This window comes from Ochlerotatus camptorhynchus, unplaced genomic scaffold, assembly GCF_037179485.1.
Source record: "Ochlerotatus camptorhynchus isolate MF236.1 unplaced genomic scaffold, CSIRO-AGI_Acam_v1.1 ptg000053l, whole genome shotgun sequence".
In the NCBI taxonomy this organism is placed as follows: domain Eukaryota; kingdom Metazoa; phylum Arthropoda; class Insecta; order Diptera; family Culicidae; genus Ochlerotatus; species Ochlerotatus camptorhynchus.
In genome coordinates, this window is record NW_027040543.1 from 33,468 (window position 1) to 54,255 (window position 20,788).

General features: G+C 36.0%; 1 protein-coding gene across 1 annotated transcript; it reads right to left on the minus strand.

The window, feature by feature from the left end:
- Positions 1 to 1,918: 1,918 nt before the first annotated feature.
- On the minus strand, positions 1,919 to 19,378 carry LOC135717229 (farnesol dehydrogenase-like). The gene is made up of 4 exons (XM_065239213.1): positions 19,244 to 19,378; positions 2,506 to 3,109; positions 2,287 to 2,433; positions 1,919 to 2,215 (listed from the first exon to the last, which is right to left on the minus strand). The coding sequence occupies exons 2-4, from the start codon at positions 3,097 to 3,099 to the stop codon at positions 2,174 to 2,176; spliced, it is 783 nt and encodes a 260-aa protein (XP_065095285.1). The 5' UTR covers positions 3,100 to 3,109; positions 19,244 to 19,378; the 3' UTR covers positions 1,919 to 2,173.
- Positions 19,379 to 20,788: the final 1,410 nt, after the last annotated feature.

Consider the following 20,788-nt stretch of genomic DNA (forward strand, 5'->3'; position numbering starts at 1 on the left):
GATAAATGAGTATCGCTGGTCAGTGGCCTCCAGTTAATGCTGTTAATATAATAAATGTTAATATCGAAAATCAGATTAGATTTGAATCCACACGTCAGATAAACCAACAAATGAAATGTGTCTATAGACTATAGCAACCGAGTAAACAAACTATCGCTAGATATAAGTATTTATAAATATTCCCAGGTATCTATACACCGTGTCCAATATATTCTCATACACCTTTTCATCTTGTCGTAGTGGTGAACTTACAGTTCATACTAGGAACTGGAACTAGGACTGAACGAGTGATTAAGACCGTCAGGGAACGAGTTCGACGAAAATCACAACGCTCTGTACGTAAAATGGCCACTGATCTCAATGTCTCGAAATCGACCATGCACAATGTACTCAAGCAGGACCTGGGATGCCAAGCTTTCAAGAAACGTAAAGTTCACGGAGTTTCGGAACCTTCCAAGAAGAAACGGCTTGAAAGAGTAACTCTCCTACTATCGCGGCACGCTGGACGAGACTTTGTCTTTTCCGATGAAAAGTTATTTGTCCTGCAGCATTCTCACAATTTCTTAAACGACAGGTTGTGGGCGTGTGGGTCCAGCGACATCCCAGATAGGGACAGAAACATTCCACGGTTCCAAAGCGCCGCTTCCGTGATGGTATGGGGAGGTATTTGCAAGCGCGGCAAGCTACCGCTTGTTTTTATCGACTTTTTTGGCCAAGGATGAATGGCCTCCCAGTTCACCAGATCTAAACCCCTTGGATTATTTTGTGTGGTCATAAATGCTGTCAAAAATAAACGAACACAAGGTGTCCACTTTGGTTCAGTTTAGAGCCATAACTGATGTGAAATAATCGATGTTTGAATTTGTATGAGAATATATTGGACACGGTGTAGGTATGTCGATAGAAATACAAAGTTTAGAGTGGGATTCCCATAGGGTCAAGCTCTAGGAATAAAGTTCCACTTCTTGCCATTTTGGACCACAGAGCGCTGGCATTTGGTAAAAAGTTCACTAGTGTTTTCGAACTGGCGAGCCGTCGGGCCGCGCCGTCCGACGCTTTGAGTGGACGGTCTACTGTTTTCGTGACGGATGCAGATGAAATCGGCTGGAGGTAATCCACCAGCTGCTGGAAGTTGGGCACATCGTCGGAGGAACAGAGCCGATACCCCGTATCATGCGTGCTAGCCAAGAAGAAAAGCATCGACGGACGAGAAAAGTTCAGACAGTTGGAAGCGGTTTTCAAGTGCCACACTGACGGAGGAAAACGGTGAAAGTAGCAGCAGTGGAATTACGTTCGGAAAGAAAAGGAGATGGATAGAGGTTAGGAAATGATGAGGAAAATAGGAATGTGGTGAATAAACGTATTTAAGGCGTGTTCAATGGCGCATTTCTTTAATTATTTTATAAAGAAAGACATATTTTGTTACAATCTACGCCTATGCTACTCGATATGATGATTTAAAATTTACTCCTGCTCTACACTTTCTGTTCACTATGTATGTATCCACGTATAATCATTGAGTGCTCAATAAAACTAAAATAGATTTGTCAGAATTTAATTCCCTAGAAGATAAACAGCTTTCCATTTGATTCAAGAGACTTTTCAATTATAAACCACGTACAGAAATGATATATTGTTGCAAATTTGACCACCGAAGAATGCTGAAAAAAAAACTGGTTCTCTCAAATGTTAGAAAATAAAACAACACGCCTCTCAACGGAGAGAAACGGTAAACCCACGAGACACACTTAGCATTAAAACCTGCCGTGAGATGATTGGATCTCAAATGTTCACCTAGGATATATCTGTCCCTTTTGACTCGTTAAAACACAAAAAAAAAAAACAGAAAACATTAAAGAACCAACCTAATCAAGGTTACCCCCTGCCAAGAGATGTCGGCTTCAATTTCCGTCTTTATTAAGTTGAAATGATTGTTTGCCGCGTGGTTATATAGATTTCTTTCAACACCTTCTCAGCGGGAAGTTATCTTTTAGTGAAGTGGTTTTTTTTTCGTTTATTGCTGTGTACAAGTAAAATGTAAATTAAATAAAATGGCACCCGATAGCATACTTTTGTTTTTTCTTCATTGGATGTTGCTTACATTTTAAGGATGATCTGAATGTTCATTTTGTCATAAACCGACATGTGGTGTTGTACTGAAAGAGTGATACATTTATATAAATTCCCCGATCGGCTTGATGACAAGTTCGTGGATCTGTGAGAGTTAATAAACAAATCAATCAATTTTGTATAAATGGTAATGGTTATTTATATGTAGATACTAACTTGAACATTATCTGGTGTTGTTATGGCGTAAATTACAGCATCAGCCACATCCTCTGGTTTCAGTTTTGGCATGTATTTTACGAGGTCATTATCGCCAGCAGTATGATTGGCAACGATGTCTCCTTCCACCAGTCCCGGACTGATGCTCTGAAATTGATCATTAGTATTGAATTAGACTAATTCTTACTGACACGAGAGTTTTCTGTTAGATTCACTTACAGATACTTTAACATGAGCATCAAGATAGATTAGCTCTTGGCGAATACACTCGGTGATTGCGGTGACAGCAAACTTGGAAGCTGGATACATTCCATTCAGTGGTCTAGTTCCAGGCACCGTCTGATGCACTTTATGTCCAAATATGCTGTTTATGTTGATTATGTGGCCGTGCACATCTCGTGCTTTCATCGATTTGACTGCTTCTCGGGTGCACAAGCATAGACCGATGATGTTAGTTTCCATGGTGGTGTACAGATCTTTGGTGTTGTTTTTCTCAGTCAACAGGCACCTAGTGACCACCCCGGCATTATTCACTAGCAAATCGACGCCACCATATGCACCTTCAATCCATCCGAAGGCATGCTTGACATCTTCTTCTATTGTGATATCACATTCTACACAGTTGAGATTTCCGGCCACATCAAACAAACTGGCTCGCAGTTTTTCCACTTTGTCTCGCCTTCGGGCCAAGGCACACACGATCATTCCTGCTTTGACCAGCTCTTTGGCGATAGCTCCACCGATGGCACCGCTGGCTCCCGTAACGACAGCAACCTTGCCTTCCCATTGCTTCAATCTCTCAGCTATGTTCATTTTTGGAGGTCTATAATGAAAGGATTATGAAAATATGAATTGCCTTATTATTTAGAAAATTGATCAATACACGTAAAACGGCGTATGCAAAAAAAATTTAAGCAAGAATTTCTTACACCCACTTTAGATATTCCTTGCAAGAACTGTAATGGAAGTTCTTACAACTGCCTGTAGCGAACAAGCAGCTTTTTCCAAGTATTTCCAACGACCCCATTACAAGACCTTTTAAAGCAATGATCCCTTAGAAATTCGATACATTTATCATATAAACATTCCTCGGTTGGGTATAATGTACATATATGTCTTGAGTAATTAATTTCAGTTTTCAAACATAAGCGAGAGGGTCAAGTTTTTTTTATTGAGTTCATAATAACACACTACGACCTGTTCATGGGGCCTGTCGATAATCTATTCAGTAAGCGGTGCCGGTGGTGTAGTGGTAAGCGTGATTACTTCTCACCCCAGCAGGCCTGGGTTCAACCCCAGTCAGCGCCGCCGGGATGTTCTGAGGCATAACATCTCTGATCACGCCTTCCTTCGGAAGGGAAGTAAAGCGGTTGGTCCACGGTTCATGAGTTGATAGGTCGATAGGTAGGGAGGGTCCAGGTGTGGGAGCTGCCTCCCTGGCGTCAGTAGCATTGGTGCTCAGCACGGAAAACAAGATCGACGGAAAAACAAATCAAGGAAAAAATGCGGCACACCTAAAATTCCAGAGCGGACGGGTTCGACGGGTATGTGAATTTCCTTGACTTTCCTGGACCTAGAGCAGATGCCGTAGCATATGATAAAGCTGTGTCCCAATACCGGGTTCAATTTAACTCGAAGGACAATGCACAATGGTCCCAGAACCATATTTAGGAAGACAAAAACGTTTGCGCCGTTCCCACACCTGGACGCTACCTATCGACCCATGAACTCATGGACCGGGGACCAACGGCTTTACCCAACAAACAATTCAGAGTCACAAATAAGCATATATATGGAATAAATGCTTTATAACAGTGTACAATGCTGAATAACACGGGTCGTCAAATTATGTGCTGAAAAAACCTCATTGAGATCGATAGAGGCGCCTTTATTCCGCTGATTGCTCTAATTTGATTAATATACTTATTAAAAGCTATACAAACGATGACTGTCTTCCTGATTCAACAACAGAAGTTTGATATAATAACAAACTGAATAAATGTAATTTGCACATACATTGACGCTTTAAGGGGAGGTTTACTTGGATTTAAAAAGCTACAAGTGTGTAGAATATGTGGCCAAAAGGATTTTACGATCCGAAACATATTTAGCGAGTTATGGCGCTTTGAGTGAACCTTTGTCATGCGCGCTGAGGGACGCAACAAAAACTTTAAACGCGTTTTTCTCGAAACCATATTTTTTATAACAACTTAGAGCATAGGGCTTGAACAAATGATCCGATTTCCAATCGGAAAATTGCGCTTTGAAGGATACTATTTTTTGTATGGCTTATACCTATTGTTAGTTACTATTTTTTAAGCAAGGTCAAAGTGAGAAAAAAAGGGGTAAAAAAAGCACTAAATTTTCAAATGTCCATAATTTGGTCAATTTTTGTCGGATTTCGTTCTAGTTAGGTATAAGCCATAGGGAATATTATCAACTTTAACCACAATAAAAAAATTTCATTTCAGTTAACCACCAGAGGGTGTGCACTCGAAGTTCTGCAGCAAAACCTGACTGACACTCCTCCACGCGAGCTGCCATTTTGAGCCACCATTTTGTTTTTTTTTACCTTCAAAAAATTTCCAAGTATTCAGGAATAGTGGACAAATATAATTATCGAAACCGGAAGTTCGTATGTCTTTTCATTCTCCTGAAAAAAATTTCCAAAGTTCAACTATTTTTCAGCCAAATCCAAGTAAACCTCCCCTTAATTCGGCTGTTTTAAATTGATTTAATAACATGCTTTATTATACGTCTAATAATTGTTTTCTAGCTCTATTATTAGATTCATTCGCATTGCTTAATAATATTGCTGAATAAAGGTGAATACAGTCAGCATTACAGCTCTTATACCAATATGCGTCCATGTTTTAATTGCATGCTAATGCTAATGCTTTACAAACGGCGTATTCATTCATTATTCCACAACACTGTTTTAGGCTAACAACAATTGGTAGCATAGTGGTTACCGTTTCCGCTTTTCAAGTTGAAGGTTGTGAGTTCAATCCCAACCTCAACTCTTTTTTTTTATTTATTTTCTACGCTTAATTAATTTAAATCGTAATCATAGATCGTATAACTTACGACAACCAATTCATCGATCTATCGAAAAAAAAATAACCAAGCATCCTTTCCATCGAAATTAGAGAGATGGAGAGGTAACATTGGTCTCATGTAAAACAACTATGAATGAGTTAATCATTCTCACATCTCCTTGAACTAGCTAGAGTTACGGCTGGGAGTGCTGATAGGTATTCAGATTCAAGCTTTTATTGCTTATTTAGCTGTCCATATTATGTATTCTAGGATAGCTCAGATGGCAAGGCAAGCGGCTGGTGATCGGAAGGTCATGGTTCGAATCTCATCTAATGACATGTGTGTATGTATGTATGTATGTAATAAATTTTCTAGTATCTGTGTGGTGGGTGCGTGCTCCGACAGAAATAATGACACAACAATCACCAACGAGAACAAACCTGATCTGTCCCGTTCTTATTTTCGGATTAATTATCCCGTAGTTGAATAATCATTTAATAAATGTATAATAGTGTCTAATTAAACATTATTTCACATGAGAATCAAGCGTCTATATACACCTTTATACCATCACTGTTTAAGGAAGTAATGATGTCTAATAAACGCTGAATAATCAAAAATTTGATCGAATAAGCTATGTTTCAACTCTTGTAAGTCGAATAAAAGCTTCTCGACATACCTTATTCTCAACACCAAATATTTCGATGTTGTGGTTGAATAAATTCTCCAGATTTGTGTGAACAAAGTCTGAACAGAAGTTATTATTTAAAATAGTACAAGTATTATTAAGCATGCAGTTGAATAAAATCGTCAAGGAGTCGTTTCTACAATAGGCAATTGTTTGTTGGGTACTGCCTGGCGTGATCAAAGATTTTATACCTCAGAAAATCCGGCCTGGGATTGTTTCCTGTGTAGAAATTACATAAAAAAGAGTAATAGCAAAAATCTCAAATCTTTGACCAAAAGTACTTGTTCAACGATTTTTGTCAAATTTCAAGTGCCATGGTATTCGGAATTCCAAAACTTTCCATAATGTATGAGATTTTTTTTAAATAAAGATTTAAGATATATATATATATATATATTTTAATATTTGAGTTCTTAAAACTTTTTTGGAATTTTGACTCAAAATTTATTTTAAAAGATTCCATATTTTTCCTAGAAATGCTTTATTTTTTCTACAACTTTGTCTCAGACGTCATTTCGATCAGAAGTAATGTTTTCCATTTTGAAAAAAAAACATCCAAAATGGCCGAATTGTTGTAAAAAAGTTAATGATTAGTTAATCATTGATTACCCATATCACTCAATTAGGCAAATTTTCATGAAAATCCGGGAAGGTCGAGTTTTTCCGATTCGTCATTTGGCGTGGAACTCCTAATTAGTTTTAGACAGTGTTGGAAAAGTTCGCGATATTTCACGAAGTTCACCAAGGGAAAAGTTCGTTCGCGAGTCATAGTGAATTTTCGCGAACTTTTCCATCACTGGTTTTAGATTAATGGTGTTTTTGGGAAAGTTTTTTTTTTATATATTTACTGGCCAACTTTTGTTATAAGTGAAATGAGGGAGGTTTCTATGGTTGTTGTGTACAACATATCAACTTTTTGGTTATTTAAGATAGATCGATAGAAAGTTGTTGAATAATTTATTTGAAGCAACTTTACTGAATATACAAATTGTCCATCTCTTATGGTGCTATAATGCCTATAATCCCATATCAGTCTCATATGTAAAAAGTAGGCATTGTGAAAATGGCAGTTGAAGTTAGGAAGTGCGATTCCCATGTAAATATTTGAAAAATCATAGTAAATTGATTAATATTGTTTTTAAGATAAAATCAGTTTTTATAAATAAGTTAAAGTGACCATGGATTTTAAAATAAACTTTTTATACTTTGATTTATCTCAAATGACATATTCAAGAATTTTTTATAACTTTTAATGATGCACATTTTTGCTCAAACAACAATGTTTTTTCTATCTTGTTTTCCGTGCTGAGCACCAATGCTACCGACGCCAGAGAGGTAGCTCCTACACCTGGACCCTACCTATCGACCCATCAACTCATGAACAACGGCGTGATCAAAAATGTTATGCCTCAGAACATTCCGGCGGCGCCAACTGGGATTGAACCCAGGCCTGCTGGGGTGAGAGGTAATCACGCTTACTACTGCGCCGGTGTAGTAATCACGCTTACTACTGAGCAACAATGTTGCAACCTCTTTTGGTAGAAAATATAGTGTTGATTTTCAAGAAAAAAAAAATACACCCTTTTTAAAAGTTAGTAAAATGATTTTAAAAAAAGGCTCTTTTAAATTTTAAACTATATAGGAATAAACTCACGATCACGAAATAATAGCATCCACTTAGCTAGTATCATTTGAGAATAGAAAATTTTCAAACAATAATCAATTATAGCTTTCCAGAAAGAGCAACCTTGCTACTTTAGCAGAACCATGTGCTATCAAAAGTGCTAAAAGTTAATGTAAAAAAATGTTTTTAAGGGTCACCTTAAGATACAATTGTAAAACCAGTTTAAAACGACAACCATTTGAGATATATAATTTGTTGCTTCAAATAAATTTGCTTCAAATAAAAATTTCTGGGGAAGCTGACAGAATCTCCAGAAAAATCCATGAAATGTGAAAGAGAGATAAACATCCCAAGTCAGAAGAAACTTTTTGACAAAGTTGGAATACACTTTTGTGACAAGTCAGCAGATCTCCTAGGGGAAGTCGGAAATAGTATCCATTCAGGATAAATCGTAAGAATTGCTCGGTGGAAATCAGAAGAAATTTCCGAAGAAAGTCTAAAAAAAAACTTATAAATGATGTCGGAATTAGTTTCTGAAGAGAGACTACTACAGTGCCAATCTGCGATAGTTGTGCTAAATGCCACCACCTTGAAATTCACAAGATTCAGAACAAGATCCTTAGGATGATCCTCAACAATACACCGCGGGCTCGTAATACTGAGGTCAAGCATTGCTGGTTTCAAATGAAAATAGTTTTGCTGAACCTCACTTTGCTGAAAGGTCAAATCAAAGTTAGGTGTGTAAGACTGGCTGATAAAGTTGAAGCCACTTCTGAAAAATGATTGATGAAAAAAAACGCTTCCTACGACTCTGGGTACTGCGGACTATAGTGCTAACAGCTATAGCTCAATATGCTTGTCATTGGGAACTGTCGAACGAGAGCCAAACATTCGGATGCCACAAATGTAGTCATTGTCATTGCTTATTTTTTCCTAAAGAAATCCAATTTCGATTTTCAAAACGGATCCTCTAACTCTTCGAAGAGTATAAATTGCGGATAGAAGCCTTGCACAACATGACACAAATACTAACGGTAAGCATGGCAATTCAAATTTTAAGTTGAAATGCTCGAAACGGTTGGATTAGCTTCATAAAGATATTAAGTAAATCATTGCAAAATTAGCAGCTTAAACTAAAGATAGTCTAGCAAAAGAAAAGTAAAAGAAATAAGAGTCACTCACAATTTATCTACAACTTTGTAGAAATTTCTGACATTTGTCAATGCTCCTAATTTCTCTGAGTCACAATAAATGAAAAATTACAATTTGACAGCACTACCGCTCTGATTCATGATTCGGACACATTAGGCAAGCGCTTCAAACAACGGACATTACATTAAAAACATTATTCAGTTGATTTTCTTCCATTCATACATTTTAATGAAAAAATCAAACCTTTTCGAGAATAAGTGTTATTTAGATAGAGCTGCCAAGATTCAAATTTCGGTCACATAGTGGATATACGCGTTATATGTATAAAAAAATATTTGTTAAACCAAAGGGCGATTACAGGAACAGTCGTGATATATTTTGAATGTTTATATCATTCTATTACATTACATTTTCGCCCTTTCGAAAATTCAACCGTGAGACAAAATGACAGAATTCCCGTACAAATTTGAATTTTTGCCCCATAGCGATCAATTATACAAAGTTTCATGGAAAAGTTTGGGCACACAAATATCCATTTTCAAGAACCTATATGTTATTTTCTTAACCAGCCTTGGGGCTCTTGGTCTATTTTTTATTGCTGGCTCCGTATGGTACACGAAACGAAAATCAATTATTTAATTCATGTGTTTCACTTATACATTTTTGCCAAAGCATCAGCCTTATACATTCCATAAGACAAACCACATAGGCCCTATAAGAATGCATAAAAGGTATGTGTGACCGCTTATACATTTCATTTGACACATGATCTTTATTAACTTTTTGCAAGGCGTCTGCTTATTAGTTGACTTATACATTTTATGAATAATCAGCAATGGAAATTTGCCAAAAGGTATAAGGAGATTTCTATCCGTGTATATGATATGATTTGATATAAATTTTCAAATTCGAGTACACATGAAATAAAAATGTGTACTTGCAACAATTATTTTTCGTACAAATTTCTTTTCTAACCTGCTTTTTTTTAACACACATTTAAACTGAATAAACTAAATCTGTTTATGACTCCTCTAACTTGCGAATTTGTTAATATGCATGTTGATAATCGATGATCAGTAACTAATTAGGTCTGAGGATTATTTCCACATTTGGGAAAACCAATTTCCCAAGTACCAATTTTGGTTTTTTACAGCCTTTCCCATGATTTGGACTTATAAAATGCTTTATAACCAAAGGTAAACATCACAGAAAACAAATCAATGCAAATCACAATCTTCATTAACGTGACTGGTGACACTCTATTTAAAAAGATAAAATCGACTGAATTCTAGGCGGTGGGAACAAGAACTAAACAGAAACCGAGCAGCTTTGCTGAAGACCGTAGAGCTGTAGAAAATATGCCCATGGCTCTAGAAATTTTGGCCATGCTACCAGCCTACTTGCCCTAATGTTCGAATGTAATCTGACAGTAGGTCTGTTCCCGTACATGCTTTTTTGCTTTCGTTGTAATTTGCTGAAAAACAATAACAAGTTCTGCCCGCTCTATTTCGTCATGCATAAAAGATAAAGATTTGAGTTTTTCACAAAAGTTGTAGTTATCATAAAACATATAAAAACTTCCTGCATTATTTTACGGAATTCTGTTGATGAAAACAGTTAGAGGTAAATTAATGTAAATGATTTTCCATGCCTGCTCCAAAGCATCATAATTGAGTACTGATTTTTGCATTTGCACGTCCTGCCGTCTTCGTATTGATAAACAAACTCTTTTCATCTCGATCGAGGAACAGCATGTTGCCGGAAGCTCAAAGATTACAACTACTTCAACTACTACACTGATAAAAAGATAATTATAATTAAAATAAATACATTGCAAAAACGGATTGTTTTATTGTTATGATGTCTTCAGGAATATTTGCATAATTATGATAAGATTATTGAAAAAAATTGAGCAATTTAATTTTTTATAAGTAATCTAATTTCTTTCATCGAAATAAAGAAAAAGTATCACAGTGTATATTTTTTTACAGAGTTGCCAAATCAATATCTACAACTTTGCTGAAGACACCATATCAATCTAACAAACCATTTCGACAATATGTGTATTTTAACTCATACTGTACTGTTTAAAAGCAGTAGTTTGTTGAAATTAGTCGTGACCAAATATGAAGAATTGATAGCTTAAAGTTAAATTTTTACAAAATAAGAACAAATGTGTTAGCTGAATTGGAAATGGTCGTTCTGGATTGATTCGTTAGCCTTCGTTATTAGGCTTATGTTTATTTTAGAAAATATATCCCGTCTTTAACCGGAGATTTCACGGACTCAACTCTAGACAACGGATAGTACACCGCATGACCTACAACAAGACCAATTCAGCATTTGTGTATTCTGATCTTTTGGAGGCCATTTGTTTTCATTATCAAAATAAATTCATGAATTACCATTGCAGGGCATAGCTGAGTACATTAAGCATTTAACCTTCGATAAAATCGATGTATCAATGAAATAAATAATAATATTTCCAATTTCAAAAATCGACGCTATTCTCTCCCCCTTTCTGCAATTTTTGTCTACTTATTTCCTTTATTTAACGTTGGTCTCTATTCCGCAATCTAGTGCCAATCACCGACGGACATCGATTGCCATCCATTGACTGCAATCGAATGTGCAGAGAGGCAGCTTCCACACCTGCGTAGGATATCGCACACATAGGCCGGAACCAACGGCTTTACTTCCCTTCCGAAGGAAGACGTGACCAGGGATTTTTATGCCTCAGAAAAATCTCACCGACCTCGGCTGGGATTAAACCCAGACCCATTCGGGAGAGAAAGCAGTCACGCTTACCACTACACCACCGGCGCTGGCTCTCTGCAATGTTTGGTCGTCATCAGCTGATTAAAAGTTAGGGACAAGCTTTTCCATTTATCGCGTACACTGAAGTCTTTTTTTGCACGGTTTTTTTTACGCGGTTTTTTTACACGGTTATTTTTACACGGTTTTTCGCGATTTACACGGTACGTTTTTAACGATTTCTCGACAACGATACAACTTATCGACTTGATTTCAATCACATTATCCGTTTCAAGCTATAGGTAATCGAATGGCAAACTTAAAAAAAATCCACAATTTTTGGTGTAAATACAGAAATTTTTAAAATATGTCTATATGGACCATAGCATGCTATAATTACAAATGGCATCAAAATCCGATTTTTTAAAAACATTTAAGCATGTGAAAAATCAAAATCTCGTAGGTTTTTTTACACGGTTTTTTTTACACGGTACGTATCCCCCGTGTAAAAAAAGACCTGAGTGTATTTTGATGGATACAAACCAATAACGAAGCACCGCATATAGAAAAAAAATGACCGAAAGACATTATGTGAAAGAGTGAGCTTGAAAATCGTGTCAGAAATCTTTAAAATATGTGGATAACTATATATATTTTTTCTTAATCTTGTACGTAGTAAAATATTAATCACATTACTTAACATCTTAATTTACAAGGATTCGTTATTACGGTTATTTATTAAGATTTCGGAGTATAATAAGTCTGAAAATTTAGGTATTATTACATTAGAGGTTCTGGGACAACACAAAATTATTGAGATACTATAGGGTAGATGTACCAGTTATCACGTTCCTATTATGGTGTGTTCCAATTATAGCCTATGGAAATTCCAGGGACTAGGAAAGGAAACGGATTCGAAACTCAAATGTCATTAGCCAAATACATCCGTCGACCATACTGCATGGAAAATTGTGAGTTCGAGTCCCACCGGTGGCAGTAGATTTTTTCGCAAATTTTCTCACAGGCACTTCTCTTACCGATGTGTTTACCACTGAGTATCTTATATCTTTCCTATACAACAATTAATATTGACTAAAAAGACGTTAACCGTAATTAAAACATAATATCGTTTAGCTATAACTGGTACACCTACCCTACACACACACACACACACACACATATATATATATATATATATATATATATATATATATATATATATATATATATATATATGTATATATATATATATATATATTTATTTTTTTATACTGAACTTGGAAACTAGTTTTTAAATTATTGAAATTTGAAAAGATTACAAAAAGTTAAGGCTTAAAAAGATTTTCGCGAGATCTAGGTTATTATGCGCCAAGAAGTGAGGAAATTGTGAACTAATCTGTCTCACATCCAATCACCTGATCAAATTTTCCGAAGACAACAGTATCAAGAGATTTTCAGCCTCAGACAACTTCTTAGATGATCAGGCCATCAACGTAAAGTTCACATGCACACTAGTGCCACATAGCGAGATAATTCGGAACTAATCTGTCCACAATTTAGAAGACCTTGGTCAGCGGTTGGCTTGCACATAAGCGCTGCATAGTGAGACAAATCTGTAGTACTGTTCCAATCGGCCTTGACCCAGTGTTCAACTTTGTCGAAGACAGTAACCTTCTATAAGTCCAGGATCATGTGGCCGTCATACCACCCCGGCCAACCTTACCCGGCATGATTTTTTTCATGCATTATTTAGTATATTTTTAGTTCGAGACAATGAAAAGGGAATTTCCTGACAATCAATGCAAGTAGGAAAAGTACTCTGAATATCAATTCTAACTTAATTTAACGAGAAAATTTAATACAGTTCTGGTTAAATTTTACATGAAACTTAGGGTGGTCGTCTTACCCGGTCGTCCCCCAATAGTAACAATAAATTTGGAATCATCGACTAAGGCTTACACTTTACTTAGAGATGAACTAGCCAACGGCTAAAAATCTCTCTAATAAAGTTAATAAAAAAAAAAACTTACACTGATAAACTGGAATTTTGATTCAAGTACGTGGTGTAGTGATAAGCGTAATTGCGTTTTCTGAGGGAAGGTCCATGAGTTGATGGGTCAATAGGGAGGGTCCAGGTGTGGGAGCTGCCATCCAGGAGTCGGTAGCATTGGTACTCAGTACGGAAAACAAAATCGACGGAAAACAAATCAATGAAAAAAAAATTGCATTTTGTCCATTTGAATAACAGTCTAGAATATACATATGCCCTATATACATATGACACGCTTTTTATAAGCACTTACAAAATATTGAAGGGGCAAAATAAAAAAAAATGAGTCAGGATAATACTCTCAATGTTTTTTAGAGTATTATTAAGGAGATTTGAGCACTTGCTAAGCTCTAATTTTTAGTCAACTGGCTAGCTTATCTCCATAAACTGCCAATAGTGATTTCCTATTAATAAGGGACAATTATGCGATTATAGCTAGAATACTAGGTTCAATCTACTTATTTTTAGAGTAATTATATAGATATGCTGAGATTTAATTTTGTATTCGTCTTTCGTTATTAATTTCTCGTATTCCCTCAACTTATTTGAGTGATGTTGGACATTAAATGAAAATAGTATTTATATTCGCCATATTTTTAAACGCAACCTCGATGTTTCATCCATCATTTCGATGACATCTTTACTGCCGTCATACGCATAATTGTCCCATGGTCCATAAGGAATACATAGAACATGGGACAGTTATGCGTATAACGGCAGTTTAATACTTAGATGTTTCCTAAAATAACGTAACGTGTTAGGACAAAATTATATTCTAGTCCTTAACTCAGGAGACCATAAGTAAGTCAAATATGTTAAAATATTTTTTACCAAGAATGTTGTGCAGCATCTTTATTTATTTTATTTATTTATTTATTTATTTCGTCAACCAACGCACAGCGATATCAAGATCATACTCTTTTAGATGAAGAAAATCAAGAATCTGGCACATAAACAATTTTTTTAAATTTTTGGTCACTGTTGTGTAATTTCTGGCTTATCCGGGGTGAGATTAGAACTCATTACTTTGGCTTGAGAGGTATGGATGTTAACTACTACCCCGGGCCCTCCACTGCAGATAAACAAATCAGGATCTTGCACTGACCAAAAAATGTCAAGATTCCAAGGCTTCGATGACCTCAGTCTTAAAATTAGATTAAGAGTTTGTACATCAGACAAATTTATAAGGTTCCAGTTCTTGAAAAAAAAACATAATTCTAGACTTGACGATTGTTTTGTGGATCCGATATTTGTTTGGATTAAAAAAAGTTTGAAAAATCAAAACTCTTGACATTTTTTTTCAGATCACTAACTTGGATTGAAAAATTAACTATCAGAGTAAAAAAAAAGAAATAAAAAACTCTCATAGTACCAAGTTTGCAAACTTTGTGCCAAGCTCGCTTTTCGGCAACGGAACATTCATGCTGTGTCACAGCATTAACACGCCGTTTGCAGGAGTTGTAATCTGACTGTTGAAGAAAAATGTATCTGAGATCCCGGCTTGGGAAAATGTTTAAAATCTCTTACTTTTATAAAATTTCAGACCTTGTACTTAGCAATAAAAAAAACCGTTATTCTGGAACATGAAAAATCCTCACATAGACAAATTTTCCATACACTGGATCTGCTTAAAAAAATAATAATTCTAAAACTTCATAAATCATTCTCTTTACCACACTAGACCTCGAAACAAATTTAGGCCTACTATCTTTTAATGACTGCATGCTACAACCCTCCTGAAATTGACTGCTCGGATACAATGGATAATTTACTGTCGTCTTATGGTTTTACCTATAAAAATGTTTTCTTTAAATATGGGTGATTTCAACACGAACTTGTTGACCAATCATTCAGGAAAGTCTGTCAGTCCTGCTCACCACTCACTCTTTTTATTCATTGGGTACCGAGCCCACATTCTTTCACAGAAGTGGAGCGTCGCAATTGGATTTAATTATTGCTAATGATTCATCAAAAGTGTTGAGATTTAACCAAATTGAAGTTCTTATTTAAGTATGCGAACACAGGCTGTATTTAATAATGGAATTTTTTCTCAATTTATTTCCATAACATCTGGGGTTCCCCAGGGTTCTATTCTGGGGCCAATCTTATTCTCATTGTACATTAATGATCTCCCTGAAGTAATAAAGAATTGTAAATTTCATCTGTTTGCCGATGATGCTCAGCTATACTTTGACTGTGCAAGTAATTCTGTTGCTGAAATTTCTCATAAAATTAATGAAGATTTGAAGAGGATCCTAGATTGGTCTGTAAAGAATATGCTTAGCTTGAACTCCAAGAAAAGAAACGCAATTTTTATTACAAATAGTTCTTTTCAAAATATATTAAAACCTTCATTGCTTTTAGACAATGAAACAATTGAATACGTCGATAATGCAACCAGCTTGGGTATCCGTATTCAATCCAATTTTGGATGGGATAAATATGTGTTGTCACAATGTGGAAAAATTTATGCTTGTTTACGTTCACTTCACATAACATCATCATTTCTTAGAACTGATGTTAAAATTAAACTATTCAAAAGCCTCCACAAGCCTTATTTTTTGGCATGTGATTTTCTCCTCGATGATGTATCCGCTAGTACGTTCAATAAACTTAAGGTGGCTCTTAGTTCATGTGTTCGATATGTTTTTAAATTAAGTAGATATTCTAGAGTTTCTCACCTGCAACATCATCTAATAGGATGCCCTTTGGTAAACTTTGGCAAGCTACGTTGTTGTTCATTTTTGCATAGTCTGTCGAAAACAAAACAACCCGGTTATCTACACAGAAAATTGCAAACTTCACAAAGCAATCGGTCCATTAAATGTATTTTGCCAAGACATCGCACGTCAAAGTACGGGAACTCATTTTTCGTGCAAGGTGTAGTACACTGGAATTCTTTACCCAATAGTCTAACTAAAGTAAATTCGTTAACAGCATTTAAGCGAGGATGTATTGAGCATTTTAGTTGAGTAGTAAATGTAGTTCAGCTTGTGTTGCGTATCAATTATTTTTTGTTTTGTAATATACTTGTGGCGCTTGTTCTACTTTGATATAATCGATGTAACAGAAGAAAGACATAAGTCTTAAGTTTGAAAATATAAGTCAATAAATAAATAAATAAATAAATAAATAAATAAATAAAATGTCGCCCCATACATAAATTCAGCAATCGACTAAATTTTCAATAGCGACCAAAATATCCATTAGCACCGTCTCAATGACGCGTTCATCTAGATAAAATTGATTAATAGTAGATTTTTAGCCACGGGCTCAATCATAGATCCATAGCCCAACATTAGAGTCATTTACCCTACGATATATTTTTACGCTTGCAGGACATAGACATACTTTTAAGATTATGTTGTTCATAAAAATTGGACGGTTTTTTTTAATATATTTTTACTTTAAAATAAATTAAATATTTTGAATTACCAATATCAAGAACCTAAACTTAAGTAATTTTTGAAATTTTGTGCATAGAAAAATGCCGACTAAAATAAATCGCTCGAAAAGATGCACAATATCGGATCCAGAAAGTCATTTTTATTCCTTGATTTGTTTTCCGTAGATCTTGTTTTCCGTACTGAGTACCAATGCTACCGACGCCAGGGAGGAAGCTCCCACTCCTGGACCCTACACCTATCGACCCATCAGCTCATGGACTGGGGACCAATGGCTTTAGTTCCCTTTCGAAGGCTCGAATCAGAGATTTTTTACCTCAGAAAATCCCGACGGCGTCGACTGGGATTGAACCCACTACACCACCAGTGCTGCCTATCAAGAAAGTCATAACATCTTCATATTTTTTTCAATTGGCTTCAAAATTGCTTTTAACGAATGTATTTCGATTGGAATCTATTACAATAAAACTATCCATTCAATTCACTGCTAAAATTTTTTTTATCATCATTGATTCACAATTTAATTATTGGAGCCTCAAATAGATTAGTCGGTTAAGGCATGGCCAAGCCGGAGATGGTGGGTTCAATTACCGAACCAGTCTTGAACATCTTTTTTTTTTTTTTTTCCTTTAATTAACGTCGGTCTCTGTTTCGCAATCTAGTGCCAATCACCGACGGACATCGATTGCCATCCATTGACGGCAATCGAATGTGCAGGAAGGCAGCTTCCACATATGCGTAGGATATCGTACCCATTCAAACACACATGGGCCGGGACCAACGGCTTTACTTCCCTTCCGAAGGAAGACGTGACCAGAGATTTTTATGCCTCAGAAAAATCCCACCGACCTCGGCTGGGATTGAACCCAGACTCATTGGGGTGAGAAAGCAGTCACGCTTACCACTACACCACCGGCGCCGGCTATCTTGAACATCTTTCGAATTGGAAATTTTCTTGACTTTCCTGTGCATAGAGTATCATTGTACTTGCCACATTGGTTGGCATAGAAAGCTCTCAATGAATAAATGTGGAAGTGCTTCAAAGAACGCTAAGTTGAGAGCAGGCGAATGCTTGGGTAGGAGCGTCACATACACGTAGAAGAAGGCGTTAATAAACGTCCGTTCGTTTTTCAGCATAACTAAATAAATTGGCTTTAAATTGATTTTTAATCTGTTTTATTATACAATAGTCCACCTAACCTCGTCTGTTATTTATTTATTGCTTGCTATCTCTATCCCTCTTTACCAAATCACAAATTCCATAGAAGTTTGTTGAAGTTGTTCTAAGTCATGCATTGAGACACGGATGCGGCAAATACATCAAATGAAATTTAGTTTATTTTTTAGTTAAGTACACATCTGTTCTATGGGAACTGTAATAATAGATCATAATTTTGATTGCATTTTTTTTCTGTTAAAATTTGCGATATACGTACAATAACATCACAAAATTCCGATACTTGCTTTCACGCTCTACTTATTTATAATTTATATTTTGATTAACCACCTGCTATGGTCAAATTTGATACACTGATATACTTTTTTAGACAGATGAAATTAAATGTGGGCCAATGTTTTTTAGCAACCATGTTTGGTCACAGCTTCCCGTCAGTGTGATCTTCTTGATTCATTGAATAATTCTAGTATGAAATTCATATTTTCACATTTTTACGTTCTTACTAAATATTGTAAAAAAAAAATAATATAGTGCTCTTTGAGAAATTCCATATATATACATTAATCAAATAGCAATGCATGACTTAGTGTGGCAATCACAGAGATACTTTTAGCACACGATGGCTCAGAAAATGTGCAATTCATAAAGATGCTTTACCGGATCGTATTGCACTTCCTGAGTTGGTATTCTTTTTTTCGTTGTTTTTTTTTCACTTTTATAGTTCAATTAGATTCAAATGTTCTGCTTATTTCTGCTTATCGCAACGTCAGTCTATTAACTTCGGCAAACTTTAACATTGAAGCACACACATATGTTCACAGATCATCGATCAGTTAAGTTTATCGATGAATGGTTTGATTTACTTTGCACTTTACAATTTTGCCACAATCCATTTTCAATACTGCAATCACACTTCACGAAGGCTTCATAATTTATCTAATTCTAAATAGTCACTACTTTCATTGCTTTTTGATTTTTACTGTTGGACAGGATGTCATGATGCTTATTTGCTAAATTTATTTTATTACAATAATTTGTCAAAAGATTTCACTTTCGCTGCAAAACTCACTTTGCTTTCGATTATTTACGACGAACAAATGCCAACGGTCGGATTCGCTTTGAAACGACGCGTTATCTCACGCAATCCCACGGTATATACGATCAAGACTAACCACAACGAAGTGGTCCTGGTGATCCTAACCTGGTACTATTTATATAAGATTTTCCGACGCTCAATCCAATCGGCTAAGCACAGGGAGGTGTTCTCACTCTATCCTGACGTAGATTCGCGTAAATATCTGCGGAAAGAGGAGTTTCATCCGGATGACTATTAATGTGGTTGGTAAGTGCAACAAGTGCCGCTACGTTAATGGGCTGTTGGATTTGTTGGATTAATCATGAGAGCAGAAGAGCGTTCTTTCGGGTAGCATAAAGAGAATCAGAGAGGAAAACCGCAGAACGCGGTAAAGGAAAGCCGTGAAAAGTTGATGTTCACTTCCACTTGTAAATTTCCTATAAAATTTAATCCAACGTCAATCACGACATTAAAGAAATTTGCCCACTCATGTTCACAGATCACATTTAATTCAACAAATGAACATGACCCCGGTCAACAAACCACGACGATATTTTCGAAGGCAATTTATTGATGAAAGCATGCAAGACCGTTTTCAATGAAACGTTGTAAATTTGATCGCAGATTTTCTAGCGTTACTCGTCTTCCCTGAGACATCATCCACATAGAAGTGTGGCTGGTTCTTCTTGGTAAGTGAGTTATCAAATGAACGCGTTAAATTAGACTGTTTGTTTATTATTTACTCATCTCGTTGACTCTTTGAGGGACCGGTACTCTGGGCAGTTTATTTGAGAATGTGCATTTTATTAAGTGCATACGCTTTCTTTTAAGCGAGCTTAATTTAATATACACGTTTCGTTCTCGCCACTTTTGTTGGCCATTCGCCCATCAAAATAACTACTCTTTCCATTGCAATTTGACCGTGGCCACAAGAATCTCAGAAGACGGTAAAACCTTTCAACGGGATAATTAGGCCAGCAGGAAAGGATTGTACTGAATAAATAAACGGAATTTATTCAATGCAAAAACGACGATTATTTGGTGGAGCATGGCGTCAGTGGGGGTTTTGATGATATACTTTTAAAACTGAAATAGTATCCTCGCCTTATAAAGCTGTGTTCAGACTACTGATCTATAACATGTTACAAGGCTATCTTGATGACGTTTTATTTGTCGATAATTATTATATCACCCTTGTGTCACATGTTATTACTCTGTATTCTGATCAAGGTAAACAACTCATGTTGTGTAATGACCTTTAGTGATAAAATAATTTTAGAGGGGACACCTGGTAAGATCTCTAAAAAAGGGTATTTTTTATTATTTTTTAGAACTTTAGAATAAATGCAATCACTTCGGGTTTTCAGTGCGTTATTAAGCAACCATTCGGCTTTATTTTCGTAAATTTTCAGCCCAACATATTTTTTTTCCACGGTTGGCAGCCCTGCATCCAGACAGATTCAGGCGATGTTTTTGACGCTTGCGGGACAGCGTTGTCAGCACTGAACCATAGGAGAAACGAAATAAGTAGTGTTTTGA

Coding starts and splice junctions, on each gene's coding strand:
- LOC135717229 (XM_065239213.1), bottom strand. CDS start 3,099: ATGAACATAGCTGAGAGATTGAAGCAATGGGAAGGCAAGGTTGCTGTC. Junction 2,434..2,505: donor ATGCTCATGTTAAAGTATCT/GTAAGTGAATCT, acceptor GATCAATTTCAG/AGCATCAGTCCGGGACTGGT. Junction 2,216..2,286: donor CAACACCAGATAATGTTCAA/GTTAGTATCTAC, acceptor TAACTCTCACAG/ATCCACGAACTTGTCATCAA.